General features: G+C 36.7%; 1 protein-coding gene across 2 annotated transcripts; it reads right to left on the bottom strand.

Moving 5' to 3' along the window:
• Positions 1-2,513: 2,513 nt before the first annotated feature.
• On the bottom strand, positions 2,514-8,444 carry LOC120185307. Of its 2 annotated transcripts, none has more exons than XM_039189559.1 (10): positions 7,684-8,444; positions 7,324-7,501; positions 6,996-7,224; positions 6,561-6,700; positions 6,039-6,328; positions 5,626-5,838; positions 5,058-5,546; positions 3,904-4,569; positions 3,228-3,761; positions 2,514-3,020 (listed from the first exon to the last, which is right to left on the bottom strand). In XM_039189559.1, exons 1-10 carry the CDS (start codon positions 7,951-7,953, stop codon positions 2,796-2,798), a joined length of 3,234 nt encoding a protein of 1,077 aa, XP_039045490.1. In that variant the 5' UTR covers positions 7,954-8,444; the 3' UTR covers positions 2,514-2,795. The 2 variants fall into 2 exon arrangements, with proteins under 2 accessions (XP_039045490.1, XP_039045491.1); XM_039189560.1 differs by having other exon boundaries at positions 6,996-7,221.
• Positions 8,445-14,100: the final 5,656 nt, after the last annotated feature.

Here is a 14,100-nt window from a genome sequence, read left to right as displayed (position 1 = left end):
GAGACTCTCGCGCGCCGCCGCCGTCCGTCTCGTCTCTGGTCGGGTCGTGGTCGTGGTCGTGGTCGTGGTAATACGTGTCTTCGATACGTCCGCGCGAATACTATCTTTTTAGAGAAAATTCTTAAGAAACAAATGAAATATCGTCGTTGCGATTTTGGACTATCGCAACGAACTTGGAATAAATCGCAACGCGAACTTCGACTATCGCAGTGAATTTGGAATAAATCGCAACGCGAACTTCGACTATCGCAACGAACTTGGAATAAATCGCAACGCGAACTTGGACTATCGCAATGCGAATATGGAAATCGCAATGCGATAGTCGAAGTTCGCGTTGCGAATTTGGAAACTGATTTGCGATACCGGAGATCGCGTTGCGAATTATCGATCGCATTGCGATTTAGTTGGTCATTTTGGCAAATCCAAAAAAAGTTGGTTAAAATCGTATATTATAAGGCATTTTTGGTCACTGAGGTTATTTTCTCTTTCCTTTGACACTTGAAACTTTTTTCCTCAAATACTCGAGATTGTCTCTGGAAAGGCGGACTAATATACGGTTAATATACGGCGTTACCGAATACATTAAAAGATATTTAACAAATTCGGTTTAGCGCTATCGGAAATATCGAGTAATAATAATGTAATAGGTGGAAATCATAAAGAAATTTTAAAAAATTTGGCAACCGGCAAACTTAGCTTGTCGGTTTGTGTCGATACTTTATAAAAATATATTGATCCATAACAATATAACAAGTAAAAAAATGACAAAACCGGTCTATAAATGACAAAACAGGTAAAGCGCTATCGGATATATTGAAAGTATCGATACTTTATAAAAATGTACCTATCCATAACAATATAACAGGTAAAAAAATGACAAAACCGGTCTATAAATGACAAAACAGGTAAAGCACTACCGGATATATTGAAAGTGTCGATATTTTATAAAAATGTATCGATCCATAACAATATAACAAGTAAAAAAATGACAAAACCGGTCTATAAATGACAAAACATGTAAAGCGCTACCGGATATATTGAAAGTGTCAATACTTTATAAAAATGTATCGATCCATAACAATATAACAGGTAAAAATATGACAAAATCGATCTCGAAATGACAAAACCGGTAGTAAAAAAGTGTGCTTGTGAGATCATTTTTATTTCAGAATTTTTATTTTTTAATACAAAAAGTTGAATATTTTAAGCAAAACCCAGTAAGAAAATAAAAAAAACTTTGTAGTAACAAAAGAATAACATTGACAAACATCTCTCAACGCAAACTTATGATATACTCTTATTATCTACGTAGGATAAAGTTAGGCCAATTTTAGTTTCTTAAAGAATAAACTTATGATTGAAGAACTCAAACTGGTGCACACATAAGTGTCGATACATTTATGAAAAGTATCGATTTAAAAACATCGAAATCGATAATTATTATGTAACAGGTAAATTTACAATGTAACTAGTAAAAATATACTGGTTAATTAGCAAATATGTTTACATTATGTATCGACACTCTTTAAATATGTGTCGATATTTTTTTTCCCAAAATGAAAGCACAACGAGGTGCACACATAAAGTGTCGATACATTTAAAATTGTATCAATTCCAAAAACATCAAAACCAATAATTATAATGTAATAGGTAAATTTGTAATGTTGCCGGTTTAAATATACCTGTTTAGTTAGAAAATAGGTCAATATAAGCGCTACCTAATATATTATTGTATTTGATAATATTTTCGATTAAATGATATAACATAATCGATCTAAATTTTAATCGATCACTTATTTAACAGATTACGTCATTTTTTAAATTTTTTTAAGAGTCGCACATCAGAATCACCCAAATACTCAACCCACCACTGCCTCCATTACCACTGCCTCCATTAAAGGGTCCATTATATTTCTAATCAATCGTTTCTTTGCACCCCCTTTTCCCTTTTCTATTTGTAACATACATGTCTTTCCTATTGAAGTCCTTTCATTGCAAAAAGCTAAAGGGGAAAAAAACATACATCCTAATATTCCAATCAATGTTGTTGACTAATCATTTCTTCCATTTTGGGCCAAAGGGAAAAGGGTTTGAAGATCTTTGTGTGTTGCTTTTGTGTTTAACAAGTAAATATCAACTACTTTCATATTGACACCTTATTATGTTTAACTTCGTTCTCTTGTCCTTTAACGGGACCATATTACGTTTATTAGATTAAATAAACGAATATAAATATTTTTTTTATGTTCATTCAATAAAAGAATAAAAACGAATAGAGATATAATTAATTCATTTTAAATAAATAAGTATGAATAAAACTTTTATGTTAATAAAATAATAAATACTAACTTAGATATATTTAGTTCGTTTTAACTAAACGAGTATAAATAAAACTTTTATTTTCATTTAATAAAATAATAAACGCAAACAGAGATATATTTAATTCGTTTATATTAATGATCATATGGGATAATTAGCACCGCGAAATTTAGTGGAAAACTCTCAGTATTTGATAAAGTTGAAAGGCTCAATTTATTGCTTTCTGATTATACAAAAAATGAGCTAAAAATCCAAGAAACGAGTTCCCAGAGATGAACATTATTTTCATAAGTTAGACCAAGAAAAACTTAAAAGATCTTCCATGATCTAAAAAAAAAGAGGTTATGTTGAAGTTAACCTTAAAAAGGTGATTAAATGCACTGGAAGATCTGTACAGTCAAATTTACATTTAACCACCGAGGTGAGAAAATAAAGCCTTGGTACCACTTGAAACAGCCAAGTATCAATTGGCTCTCTTATGACTGGTTTTTTACAACTTTGACGCTGCTGTAGAAGCGTTTAAGGTCCTTCATAGCCCTCTCTTCGATCTGAATTGAACGAATTGTTGATGGTGCTTCCACCTCCGGTTTGAACCAGCGGTTCATCCCTGGAGAATCAGATGGTGACCCTTGAACAGAAGCTACTGAAAACCCGGACATTTTCATTTTCGGACTGTTAGAAAAACTCTGCAGTTGCTTCCCCTGCATTTAGTTAGAGGCACCAGAATGAAAAACATAGGTCGTGCAAAATTGCACGATCAGATAAGAGTGCATAGAGCCTATTTGCAGAAGATACATAGCATGAAAGGGGCCATGATTAGAACAATACCAAGCAAGAAGAAAGAAAATGATTGCAATTTTCTATATATAAATTATGAAGCCAGACAAGAATGCATGTACTTTACATACCTGCTGCATTTGGATGTCCCTGAGAGACAGACGAGACGGATGAGGAGGGGCACCGGAAGAAGCCCAAGGAGGCGTGCTTTTCTGTACATCAGGTGCCTGTGATGATTGAACCGAGACCACGGGAATTGGCTTGGATGATAAAAATGAACTCAGCAGGATTTTACCTTCACCTTTACCAGCAGAAAGATCTTCCACTTGGGTTTTGCTTCCAGTTTGCTGATTCACCTGTAGCTTGCTCTGCTCGTCCTGAATTTCACGAAGTGAAGCAGATCCCTTTGAAACCTTTGCACCACCCCATGCAGGGCCCTCACTATGCGGTGTTGATGGCAGCGGGGGAGTAACTTGTTTGGGGGTGTCATCAAGAGCACCACTCAGAAACATAGAGAGTCCACCTTTCCTATTCTTCTTCTTGGTTGCTGTTTGTGGAGTACCCTTATCTTTTGCGGGCACCGAACTCTCCTTTTTCTGAACAAAGAAAGTAGACTCTTCGGAGGCTTCGTTTGCTGTAGCTCCTTCTGACCTAGCATTTTCTTCCTGTCACAAGTCACAAAGATTTCAACAAATATGATGCATTGTTCAAGTGATCTTAACCTTCTTTTTCCTTTCAGTAATTTATAAGAGATGCATTCTGAAATATATTTACATGTACATATAATAAATTCAAGAAATCTATAACCTTGCTCATTAAAACTTGGGGGATTTCAATGTCAGGGAAGTCCTTCACAGATTTCATTTTGTCACTAATACTAAAACCAGATACTGTCTCATCTTGAGCTACCCTTTGTTTGTTCTTCCTCTTCTGCTTTCTCGAAACCTCGGCCTTTTTATTTCCTTTTCCATCAGGTAGAAATGAAGATGATCCTTTCAACTGCAATCTTTCAACCGGAACACCTATCTCAGCAAGAGAATTTTCAATAGCAGGTCTTGTTTGCAACTTTGCAATTTGCTGGTCATCAAGGATGCATCCACTCAACTGCTTCACTTCAAGCACCTCAATCTGCTGCAACTTCTTCCACAAAGCTCGAACTTGTTTGGAAATACCAACGTTAGGATCATCTTTAGGTTGCAGAAAGGAATCTGATCTGTCTCCTTCATTTTCCAAAAGGTTCTTATTCTTCTTGTTATTACGGGTCCTTAGAACCTCGCCTTCACTATCCTCCTCTTCGCTATTAATTATAACCGGAAAGGTAGCCGTGGGAGTGGGAAGCCGTCGGTAACTCCATGATTCAGATGATCTAAGGTCTAATGACTTCTCAAGATTAGCTAGAACATCTGGTGCAGCAGTAGCAAAAGCTTGTGATGAAACTGTTAAAATATAGTCCAAGTTACGAATAACAATATCCTGCATTCCAGAAGACCAATTTTGAGGTCAGAGTATATTCCTGCTAAACCTTATGTCAAGAAACCTTAAAGAAACTATCGACACAATTCCTATAAGCTAATCTGACAGATAATCTTTTAGGTCAGAATTGGTTTGGAACTATGCAAACTACATACATTGTTCCAAACAAAGAAATATCACAAGTAGCACAAGAAGTAAATGTCGATACGATCTGGAGGCCCGAAAAATTACAGAATAGATCACTGACTTTGGAGGCACAACAAGAAGAAATCATGTGTTATGGGTTGAATCTTTTAGCTTTGTATTACTTATTCTTTTTCAACCACCGAGGTTTGGCACATCAAGGTAAAGCCTGAATGGTCTAATATGGTTCAAATTTCGGCATACTATCATAAAATTTCCACAAAAACATCACGAGGCACACGAAGATCCTATGAAGACCAGATAAAAATTCTACACATAATCTTTGAGGCCTTTCAAGAGCTAACCTCGCAATGCTTCTTCAGATCATCCGCTCCAAGAGAATCTGCAATTTCAAGTAGTTGAATTGCATTCCTTGGCTCTACTAAACACTCTGCTGCGACTTTCTCACAAAGACTCTTTAAGCTTGGTATGGGCTTCTTCTCAGAGTCATTTTTATGCACGTACGTTATGCTACTTGACTCTGAATCATCAAACATACATTCCTCACCAAGTTCTTCTAATTCATCATTAACTTTCAACTTTGGTTCCTCATCAATTCTGCGCATATTGGGAGGATACACAGGGTGGTAGAGAGAACCAATAGTCAAAAGATGAGTTTCACCGACTGAAACTGATATAGCCCTCTTAATGCCATGTAACCGAGTTGCAACAGGTGTTTTGTCTGTACATTGTTTGCCATCCCACATGTAAACATCACCTGTAGCAGTGGCAACCACAGTCCAATACTTGCCCGCAGATATGCTTACCATTTCTTTTCCACACATCGAATATAACTGTACAAATTCAACCAGGGGGAGTGAATAAGATGTACTTGTACGGAAGAAAAAAACAACAAATACAAAGGAATAGAACCTGTTGGCATCTAAGATCAGGATCTGAGGAAACCCAATAAAATAATGCTCCATCTTCAGTCATAGCAATGCTATGTACCATCCCAGCAGCTATTGCAACCACATGAAGTCGTTCCTTCCGATGGAATTTCATGGGGGTGCTTCCACTCTTTTTTAAATTTCTAGTAATGACAACTCGTCTAGGTGTGACTAGTCGATGACCCCAGGTATATACCTGCCGTACAAGTTTTACTAGGGTTAGTACCATACAGAAAAAAAAAATTGAATTTCACAGTAACAGGTGAAAAGAAAACTGAAACCAAAGATGCTGGAACTCGTCCTGATAAAAGTAAACATTTTGAATCCAAGCATTTGGGTTTAAATATTAGTGCAAATATAGAACAATTCAATTATCGATAGTGCTGGTATGCTTACCTCACCATCAGCTCCCAAAACAATTGTGTGGTACTTTGCAGTTGCTACACCTACAAAGAACTTGCCTTTCAAATACTCAACTATTCTTGGTGTGTAATTTGATGCTGAATTAGAGGTGCCATAGCCAAGTTGACCCTCTCGGTTGCAGCCCCATGTGAAAATTTCGCCAGACGTAGACACAACAGCAGTATGCTTATTTGCAGCAGCAACAGCAACTATTCGCGATCTAAGTGAACTTACTCTCCGTGGTGTTGGTTGGGTATCCACAGATGTATAGCCCAGCTGACCCTCTGCCCAATAAAAGAAGTATAAAACAACATTTCTAATTGATAAGCACATGATTTATGAAACAAAAAGCAGAATGTTAGCCATCTGATCAACAAGCAGAAGTGATTTTGAATCAATTAAGAGAACAAACGAAAATTCACTTTTTTTTTTATAGGAAAACGAAAATTCACTTGATGCAACCATAATCTCAAATGGTCAACATTTCTTGCTAGCATAACCCATAAGTTTTTTTACCTCTATTGGATCCCCAAGTGAACACATCCCCACCCTCAGTAGCAATTACAGTGTGATGTTTAGCTGCAGCAATTGCTTTCACCCGATGAGCCCCTAAACCAGAAGTCACTTGGCGGGGAGTGATAACTGCAGCTTGACCACTGAAAATTATAGAAGGAAAAATATGTTCACCATAGTTGACTCGCATTGTTTTTAAGGTTGTTGATTAACATGATCTTCCATACCCCATATAAAAATAGCAAATAAAACTATCCCAAACTTTTAAAAGTTTCAGCATGGTGCTTCAAAACCACGAAAAAAATATGACGGAAACTTTAAACCAACAAAATTCAATATCGAGAGTTTCCACGGCTTAAATTTAATTTAGAGTTCCTACTTGAAGCACCATTAAGCTACTAATACCTATATTATGCAACGGCACAAGAAATCTTTTACCTATGAATGTCAAAGTCAGGATGCCCAAGACGGCCCCCTCTTCCAAAGCCCCAGGTGTAGACTTCTCCACGAGCTGTGACAGCTATACTGTGGAACTTAGCAGCAGAAATCAACTTGATTTTAGAGCCATGAAATGAATCAAGTTTGCAAGGTAGCTTTTGTATGTGGGCATTTCCAGTTCCAAGTTGATAGTTCACACCACTTCCCCAGCTAAACACTTCAGTAGCTACTAAAAACACAAATAAATACTATGTTATACTCTGACACAGATTTTATTTTTTGTACAATAATAAGAGGCTTTCCAGTATGTCAAGACAGTAGCAGGTACCTGAATCCTGCTCACTTCCAAAAACCTGCAAGACAGGTCCTGACAAGAGATCTACAGGTGTTCTACATTTTGAATCTTCCAATGTAATAGAAGCACCAGACTGGAGAAGAACACTTGCTACAGCAAGATGACCGAAATGCAGAGCCCTATGAAGGCTACTCCACCCTGATTCTCCATCCTGGAACAAGGATTATGAATAGTCACAAAAAGAGGCTTGAAGCTAATTGCACCATCATACATCTCTATGACTTCATGATGTTTAAAAAAAGATCATCAATGTTCTAAAGCAGGATAGTTGATCGACATCCACGACGAACTTGAAATCATTTGATCAACAAAAGGATAAGAAGGATTACACACCCTAGCATCGGGATCAGCACCAGCTGCTAGAAGCCTTCGAATAATGGGAATGTTGTTTCTCCAGGTTGCAATGTGAAGAGGAGTCAGACCCAAACTGTTCCTTGAATTGATATTACTTCCATTCTTCTTCAATAGCGCCAATGCTGAATCTACATCAGGCAAGGACCCTTCTTGCACAGCAAGCCACAAATCTTTATGTGAGGCACCGGATGAGACTTTTCGCATGGATTTTTGGAGGCTCTGCTTATGCCCTTGAGGTGAATTTAACATCTCCACAACACTTTAAATCCAGAGATCAATATAAATACTCCTAAAAGTTATTGCAAATTCAAGTTTAGAAGGCACAGCAGATAGCTTCTGCTTAACAATATCCCTCCAACAGATTACGACGAGAGCCAAAGATTCTCCAAACGTCTATAAAGAAGTTAGCAAAAGGAAAGTTGTAATAACTTCCTAGCTACTTTATTCCATCTAGTCTATATTTTTAATCAAGAAATCAACAAGCTCTAGATTCTAGAATTTAGTTCCATTTATGTGGAGAGTTTGTCAATAACATAACATGTCATCCCACCATCATCTTCGCTGTAGTTACTAGGAAAGCATACCAGTTTCATACAATCATTCACCAACCCCTAATCAGCATTCATGAGGAACAAACATATCTCCTACAAAAAAGTGAACCGATACGCTGCATTCAAAACTCTTAAGTTTCAGCATAAAATACCTTGTAGAAGAAATATAATAACAAAAGAAAAATGAATGATCAACATAAAAACAACTCAATCACCAACCAAAATGGCAAGTGAAATAAATTCATATCCAAAGAGTCAAAATTTGTCTCGGAATTATAGATAGAAAAGAGGAAGAAGACAATGGCTTTAGACAGATTCATTTCTAGGAAGTTTAATGGTTGATCTAAATAAACAACACAAACAAAATCTCTAGAACAAAACCAAAATGCAAACTATGAAGCAAGAGCAAAAGAGAATAACGGATCAATCATAGGAAACTCAGTTTCCAGATCCAAAAGCACATAAATTTAACCAATACCCATCATTATAAACCATACCAACAAATCAAAACTTCACATAAAAAAACAGCAGCTTACCAAATCCCCGGATGCACTAATGAAAGCAAAAAAAAAAGCCAAAAACAACACACCAAGAAAAAAATGGAAATACCCATAATAAAAATCTACATAAATTTCACAAAAAACAACACAGAAATGCATAAAAGACAGTGTTTTTCTATTGAAAAGATCAAATCTTTTAAAGCTAACCTGAATGAGAAATTGTTGGATGTTAGAAGAAGAGAAATTTGAACAAAAATTAAGAAAGGAAAGATTTATTTCCAAATTTTTGTGCTACACGGAGAAGCAAAGCTAAAAGAATATACCGAAAGAACCAAGGGCATAAAACCGAAACTCAAAGAGGAGAGAGTAATAAAGAAGGAAAAAACAGTTGAAGACTCGGACAAATTGGGTATTTGGGAGCTTAATGTTCATTGACGATTTTATCCTTGTTCTTTTGACGTTATGACAGTAGTGAGAATTGGGTCCACGTAACACTTTTTGCTACCACGTGTCCAAAAGTGGTACTTTAAAAGATTCATTCCAATTACGTTCTAAAAAGTACTAAACACAAATTAATTAAAAAATATGTTCTTCTTTGAATCTATTTTTAAAGTTTAATCATAATTTTCTTTAAGTATATTAATAATAAATTTAATTTTTAATTTTAATTAAATTTAATGTTTAATATTTTATTTCATTTTATTTTAATAAAAATAATGATTAAATAATTAAAATTTTATAATAATGACATAAATAATTCATACATAATTTATTATTAATGTCATATTGTTAATTGTTTTATTAATATAACAAATTTTCACTTTAAATAATATTTGAAACTTAAAATTATAAATTATCTCCAAGGCCCGAAGAAAATCTGACAGCAGTTCCGCCAATTATATTTGAACACATCAGATTAGTTGATGTGTTGTCATCATGTAATTGGATATTGAGGATTCATGTCGATATTGCCCTTTTCTTAATTTAAGTGTCAAACACGTGGCCAAAAGTCATAGGGAGTGTTTGATGTAACAACCACTACCTTCTCATTTGTTTTTTCTCACCCAAAAATGCCTTCCAAATTACACACGTGATTTAAACACAAACAATTAATTTGTTGCAATTAATGTAACGAACATTGAATTCCATCCCTTATTTTACAATATTGATAGTTTTAAAAGCTCCTTAATGTGATTTTTTTTCGTGATTATCTTTTTGGATATATATATATATATACGTGATGCACATTTAAGTACATCTTTTTTTTTAAGGGAGGCAGAGGCCGATTACATCAAGTTGAGACTAGTCATCCATGAGTAGGACCATGAACGTCTATGTGCAGGAATTTAAACAGGAAAGCTGGAGCTACATCAAAAACTGTTAAGGTGCCAGTTGATGTGAGTTTTTTTTTTTTGGATTTTATCAGCTGTTTCGTTTGCTTCTTGTCGGATGAGATTGATGTCAATAAACCAAGTTTTGTTGATGAAAAGCGTTGATGGCTCTTACAAGAGAGTAGGGGCTGTTGGAAGGGTCGGATGATAAGAGCTTGAATACATCGACATTGTCAACTTGTATTGAAACTTTTTCAAAACCACAGGACTATGCTAACTTGAGACCTTCATAGACACCCCATAGTTCTGATTGAAGCACAGTAGTGATGCCGAGAATCTTCTTGAAACCCATGACCTCCTGCTGAATCAGATTTGTTTGCCAGAGAAACTGCTCCATCTGTGTTAAGTCTGATCCAACCATGTTGAGGGGGTTGCCATTGGACTCTATCAACTCTAAAAAACTTCCTGAAAGCTTTGTTGTTGTGGTTGTTGAAACTTGCATTTGCCCAAGATAAGCACCAATTGAGAAGCTGGAAACTAGTGATGGCCTCACCTTGGAAGATGGTCGTATTGCGCCTCTTCCACAATTTCCAGAGAGCAACAACAAATATAATACTCCAAGGGTTTCAGAAAAAGGGCAAAGTATGGTAGAAGTAAGGTTCCAAATAATTCAATCACTTAGGTGTGGATTGAAGAAATGTGTGTGATGTTTGTTGTGGAGAAATGAAGATCTTAAACTTATTATGTTTGGGCAGTCGCGAAGGACGTGAAGGGTTAATTCTAGAGGAGAACAACATATCGGGGCAGGATGCATCGTGAGTTAATCTCCGGTTACATCGAGTTTCATTGGATAAAATGTTGTTGCAGATGACCATCCAAATTAACGATCAGACACGCTCTGGAACAGACAGCTTCCAAACCAGATTCTATTTGGGATGCTTCTCGCTCCAGCAATTTTTATCAAGGCATATGTAAATACTTATGATTGAAAATTTTCGGTTCTTAGCTTCTTTCTAGAAACTAAGGTCACTGTCATTTGAAGGGGAAGGTAGATGTACACCTTGGACAAGAGTGATCGCACTTGGAGTAGCAGTCGATGGAGGAGAGTCCAATTCCAGTCCCCATCAATAGAAATTGCATCTTGAATGAGATCATTGTCAATGATGATAACGGAGTATTCCAAATGACTAAAGCGAGTAATGAAGGAGCCTCATTTGAACTCCAAATAAAGCGACAAACTAATCTCTCAATCTTCTCGCAGATATGGATGAGGAGCAAGAAAGATTGCATGAAATAGGTGGGAATAGCCACAAGAACCCTCTTTGCTAGAGTTATTCGACCGACAAATGAGAGGGTGAATGGAGACCAACCATCTAATCGTCTTTGACTGTTCTTGAGAATACCTTGTTAGATATCATAATTGATGTCTTTATGTCTAAGAAGGACGCCTAGGTAAGAACCCAATTTAGATGGTATTTGGAAACCAAAACGAGAGTTTATAGAACGTCACATCAAAGGGTCGGTGTTAAGAGAGAAATAAATTTTTGTCTTTGATTTGTTGACCATATGTCCCGAAAAATAATTGAAGGTATCAAGAATATTCTCGATGGTGGTAGCTCGATCTAAATCCGCTTTTCTTTAAAGAATTAAATCGTCAGCGGAAAAGAGATAAGAAATAAAGGCACCATTATGAACAAATCTGAAAGGGGACCAAGATTTATTGTTGCCTGCAAGAGAGATGAAGTGACTTGTCGTTCCATTGCAGAGAAGGGAACGGGGACCTCTCGTCAAATGCCTTTTCCTAGTTTGAAGACCTCGCTTAAATTGTCGTTCCATTGGATCTTCATAAAAGAATGTTCAGATGTGGTGAATAATGATCCGTATAACAGCATAAGGGAATCCAACATCTTGTAAGGTATTCTAGATGGAGTCCCATCAGAGGTGATCGAATGTCTTCTGAAGGTCTACTTTGATGCCCATCCAACCAGTTTTGCCTTTCTTAGAATTCATCGAATGAATTACCTCTTGATTAAGGATTATTTTGTATGGTATATTCCTCCCAGCAACAAAACTGGTTTGATGCGGTCTGATAATTTGAGGCATAATGTGTTGGAGGCGTCGGACAATAACTTTAGTCATGAGTTTATAAAGAACCGAGCGAGAAAAAATCTGTCTTGATTTCATCTTCGGTGGGGATGGAGGCGAGGGCTTCACAATCGTGATCAATAGTCATTGAGAATAAGCTAGTAATGGGATAAATGTCGTGAATAACTTCATTATTTGTAAATAGACTAGAGAAAAAAGCCGCTTCGACTTCTTTGAGGATGGACGAATCATCACACCAAGTGTCATCTTCAAGATTGAGGGAATAAATATTGTTGATTCTTCGATTGATAATAGCATTTGAATGATAGAATTTAGCGTTACTATCACCGGACTTGATCCAAACGGCCAGATATTTTTTCTTTCATGAGAGTTCTTATTGTTCTAGGATAGATTCCAGCTCATTTTGAAGCTTTGATTCAAGCTTGATAAGATGGTGCGCCAGGCATCGATGCAACGTTGAATACCATTTAGTCGGACTTGAGGCGTCTTTTCTGTTTCCTATATAGACAAAAACATCAAAGTTCCAAATTACAGGATAGAAATATCATAAAGGTCTTTGCTTTTTGAGATAGTGAGAATCGCAAAGAGAGACTATAAGAGACCTATGATCTGATTTCATACGAAGGAGATGATGAACCTTCAAAGTAGGGAAGCTGTCAAACCAATTGGAATTGCAGAAACTTCCGCCAAGACGAACATAACAAGGACCATTGTACCATGTATAGTCAGGACCAATGTAGCCCATATCAATGATACCAATGTTGAAAACCATATCTTGGAAATCATTATATGATTTAGAAGAAATGCATCCTTTGTGGTCATCAAGGGATAAAGTGACACTAAAGTCCCTCATGAGTAGCCATGGTTCAGTGATATGAGAAGCAAGAGAAGTGAGATAAGACCAGAGAAACTTCCTTCTGCGATAATTTGGGCTAGCGTAGACAATCGTGGCGAGGAAGGAGTTGTGGTCTCTTGAATCAGAGATTTTATGATAAATTTGTTGACATTCGTTTTCGTCTTGGCTTTATTATTATTTTATTATTGTTTTTTTTATTACAGGCTATTACAAGCAACCCAACAGACCCGAGCCCAAATTACAAATCAGCAAACCCGCAATCAAAGCCCAAACCCGACCCAAAAAAAAATACCCAACTTCATGCCCAAACCCGAACCCAAACCTAGCCCTAATCTGTTAGGGTTTCTAAACCCTAGCCGCCACCGCCACTGGAGCCAATCCCCTGCGATGTTCCTGTTGTCCAGTGCCAGCCCTCCACGTCACCACCAGCCAACAACCCCACGCTACCACCACTCCTCTGATAACATCACCAAACACGCAAAGATATCAGAAAAGCTAGTTTCGAACAACACGTAAGGCAAAGAAAAAAATGGAAGAAATAATGTTTTCGGGATTATAAAAGCCCCTGATTCTCTTTCAAAAAGGGAATTCTTTGAACAAAAAGAAAACAAAGAGAAAAATTAAAAAAAATAGAAGGAAAAAATAGAGAGAAAGGAAAACATTTCGGTCTTAGAGGAAGAAAAAAAAGAGAAAACAAACAACATAGGAAAGAAAGAAAAAATGATAGGAATGAAGAATACTCATCGGAAAACGAGAAAACCGAAAGGGTTTCCTTAGATCTACGTCGTTCTGGTCGTTTTGGGGGTAATTGGACTTTGGATTCGTGCTCTGGGCGTTGAGACGAAGTTGTCCATAACTTTTAGGTTCAAAAAGTCGCCAGAAGACAGTGGTACACGGTGGGCGGTTTAAAGTACTCGTCGGATTCCTTAGAGAGATGTGAGAGCTTCTCTCTCTAAGGGGAAAAGAAAGAGAGAAAGAAATAAAAAAAAATAAGGAAAAAGGGTTGGAAAGGGGTTATATAAATTATCCAAAATGATGTCGTTTCAAAGAGG

The sequence above is a fragment of the Hibiscus syriacus genome, unplaced genomic scaffold, assembly GCF_006381635.1.
Source record: "Hibiscus syriacus cultivar Baekdansim isolate YM2019G1 unplaced genomic scaffold, ASM638163v2 tig00113096_pilon, whole genome shotgun sequence".
Classification (NCBI taxonomy): Eukaryota; Viridiplantae; Streptophyta; class Magnoliopsida; order Malvales; family Malvaceae; genus Hibiscus; species Hibiscus syriacus.
This window is presented reverse-complemented; position numbering and strand designations above follow the sequence as displayed.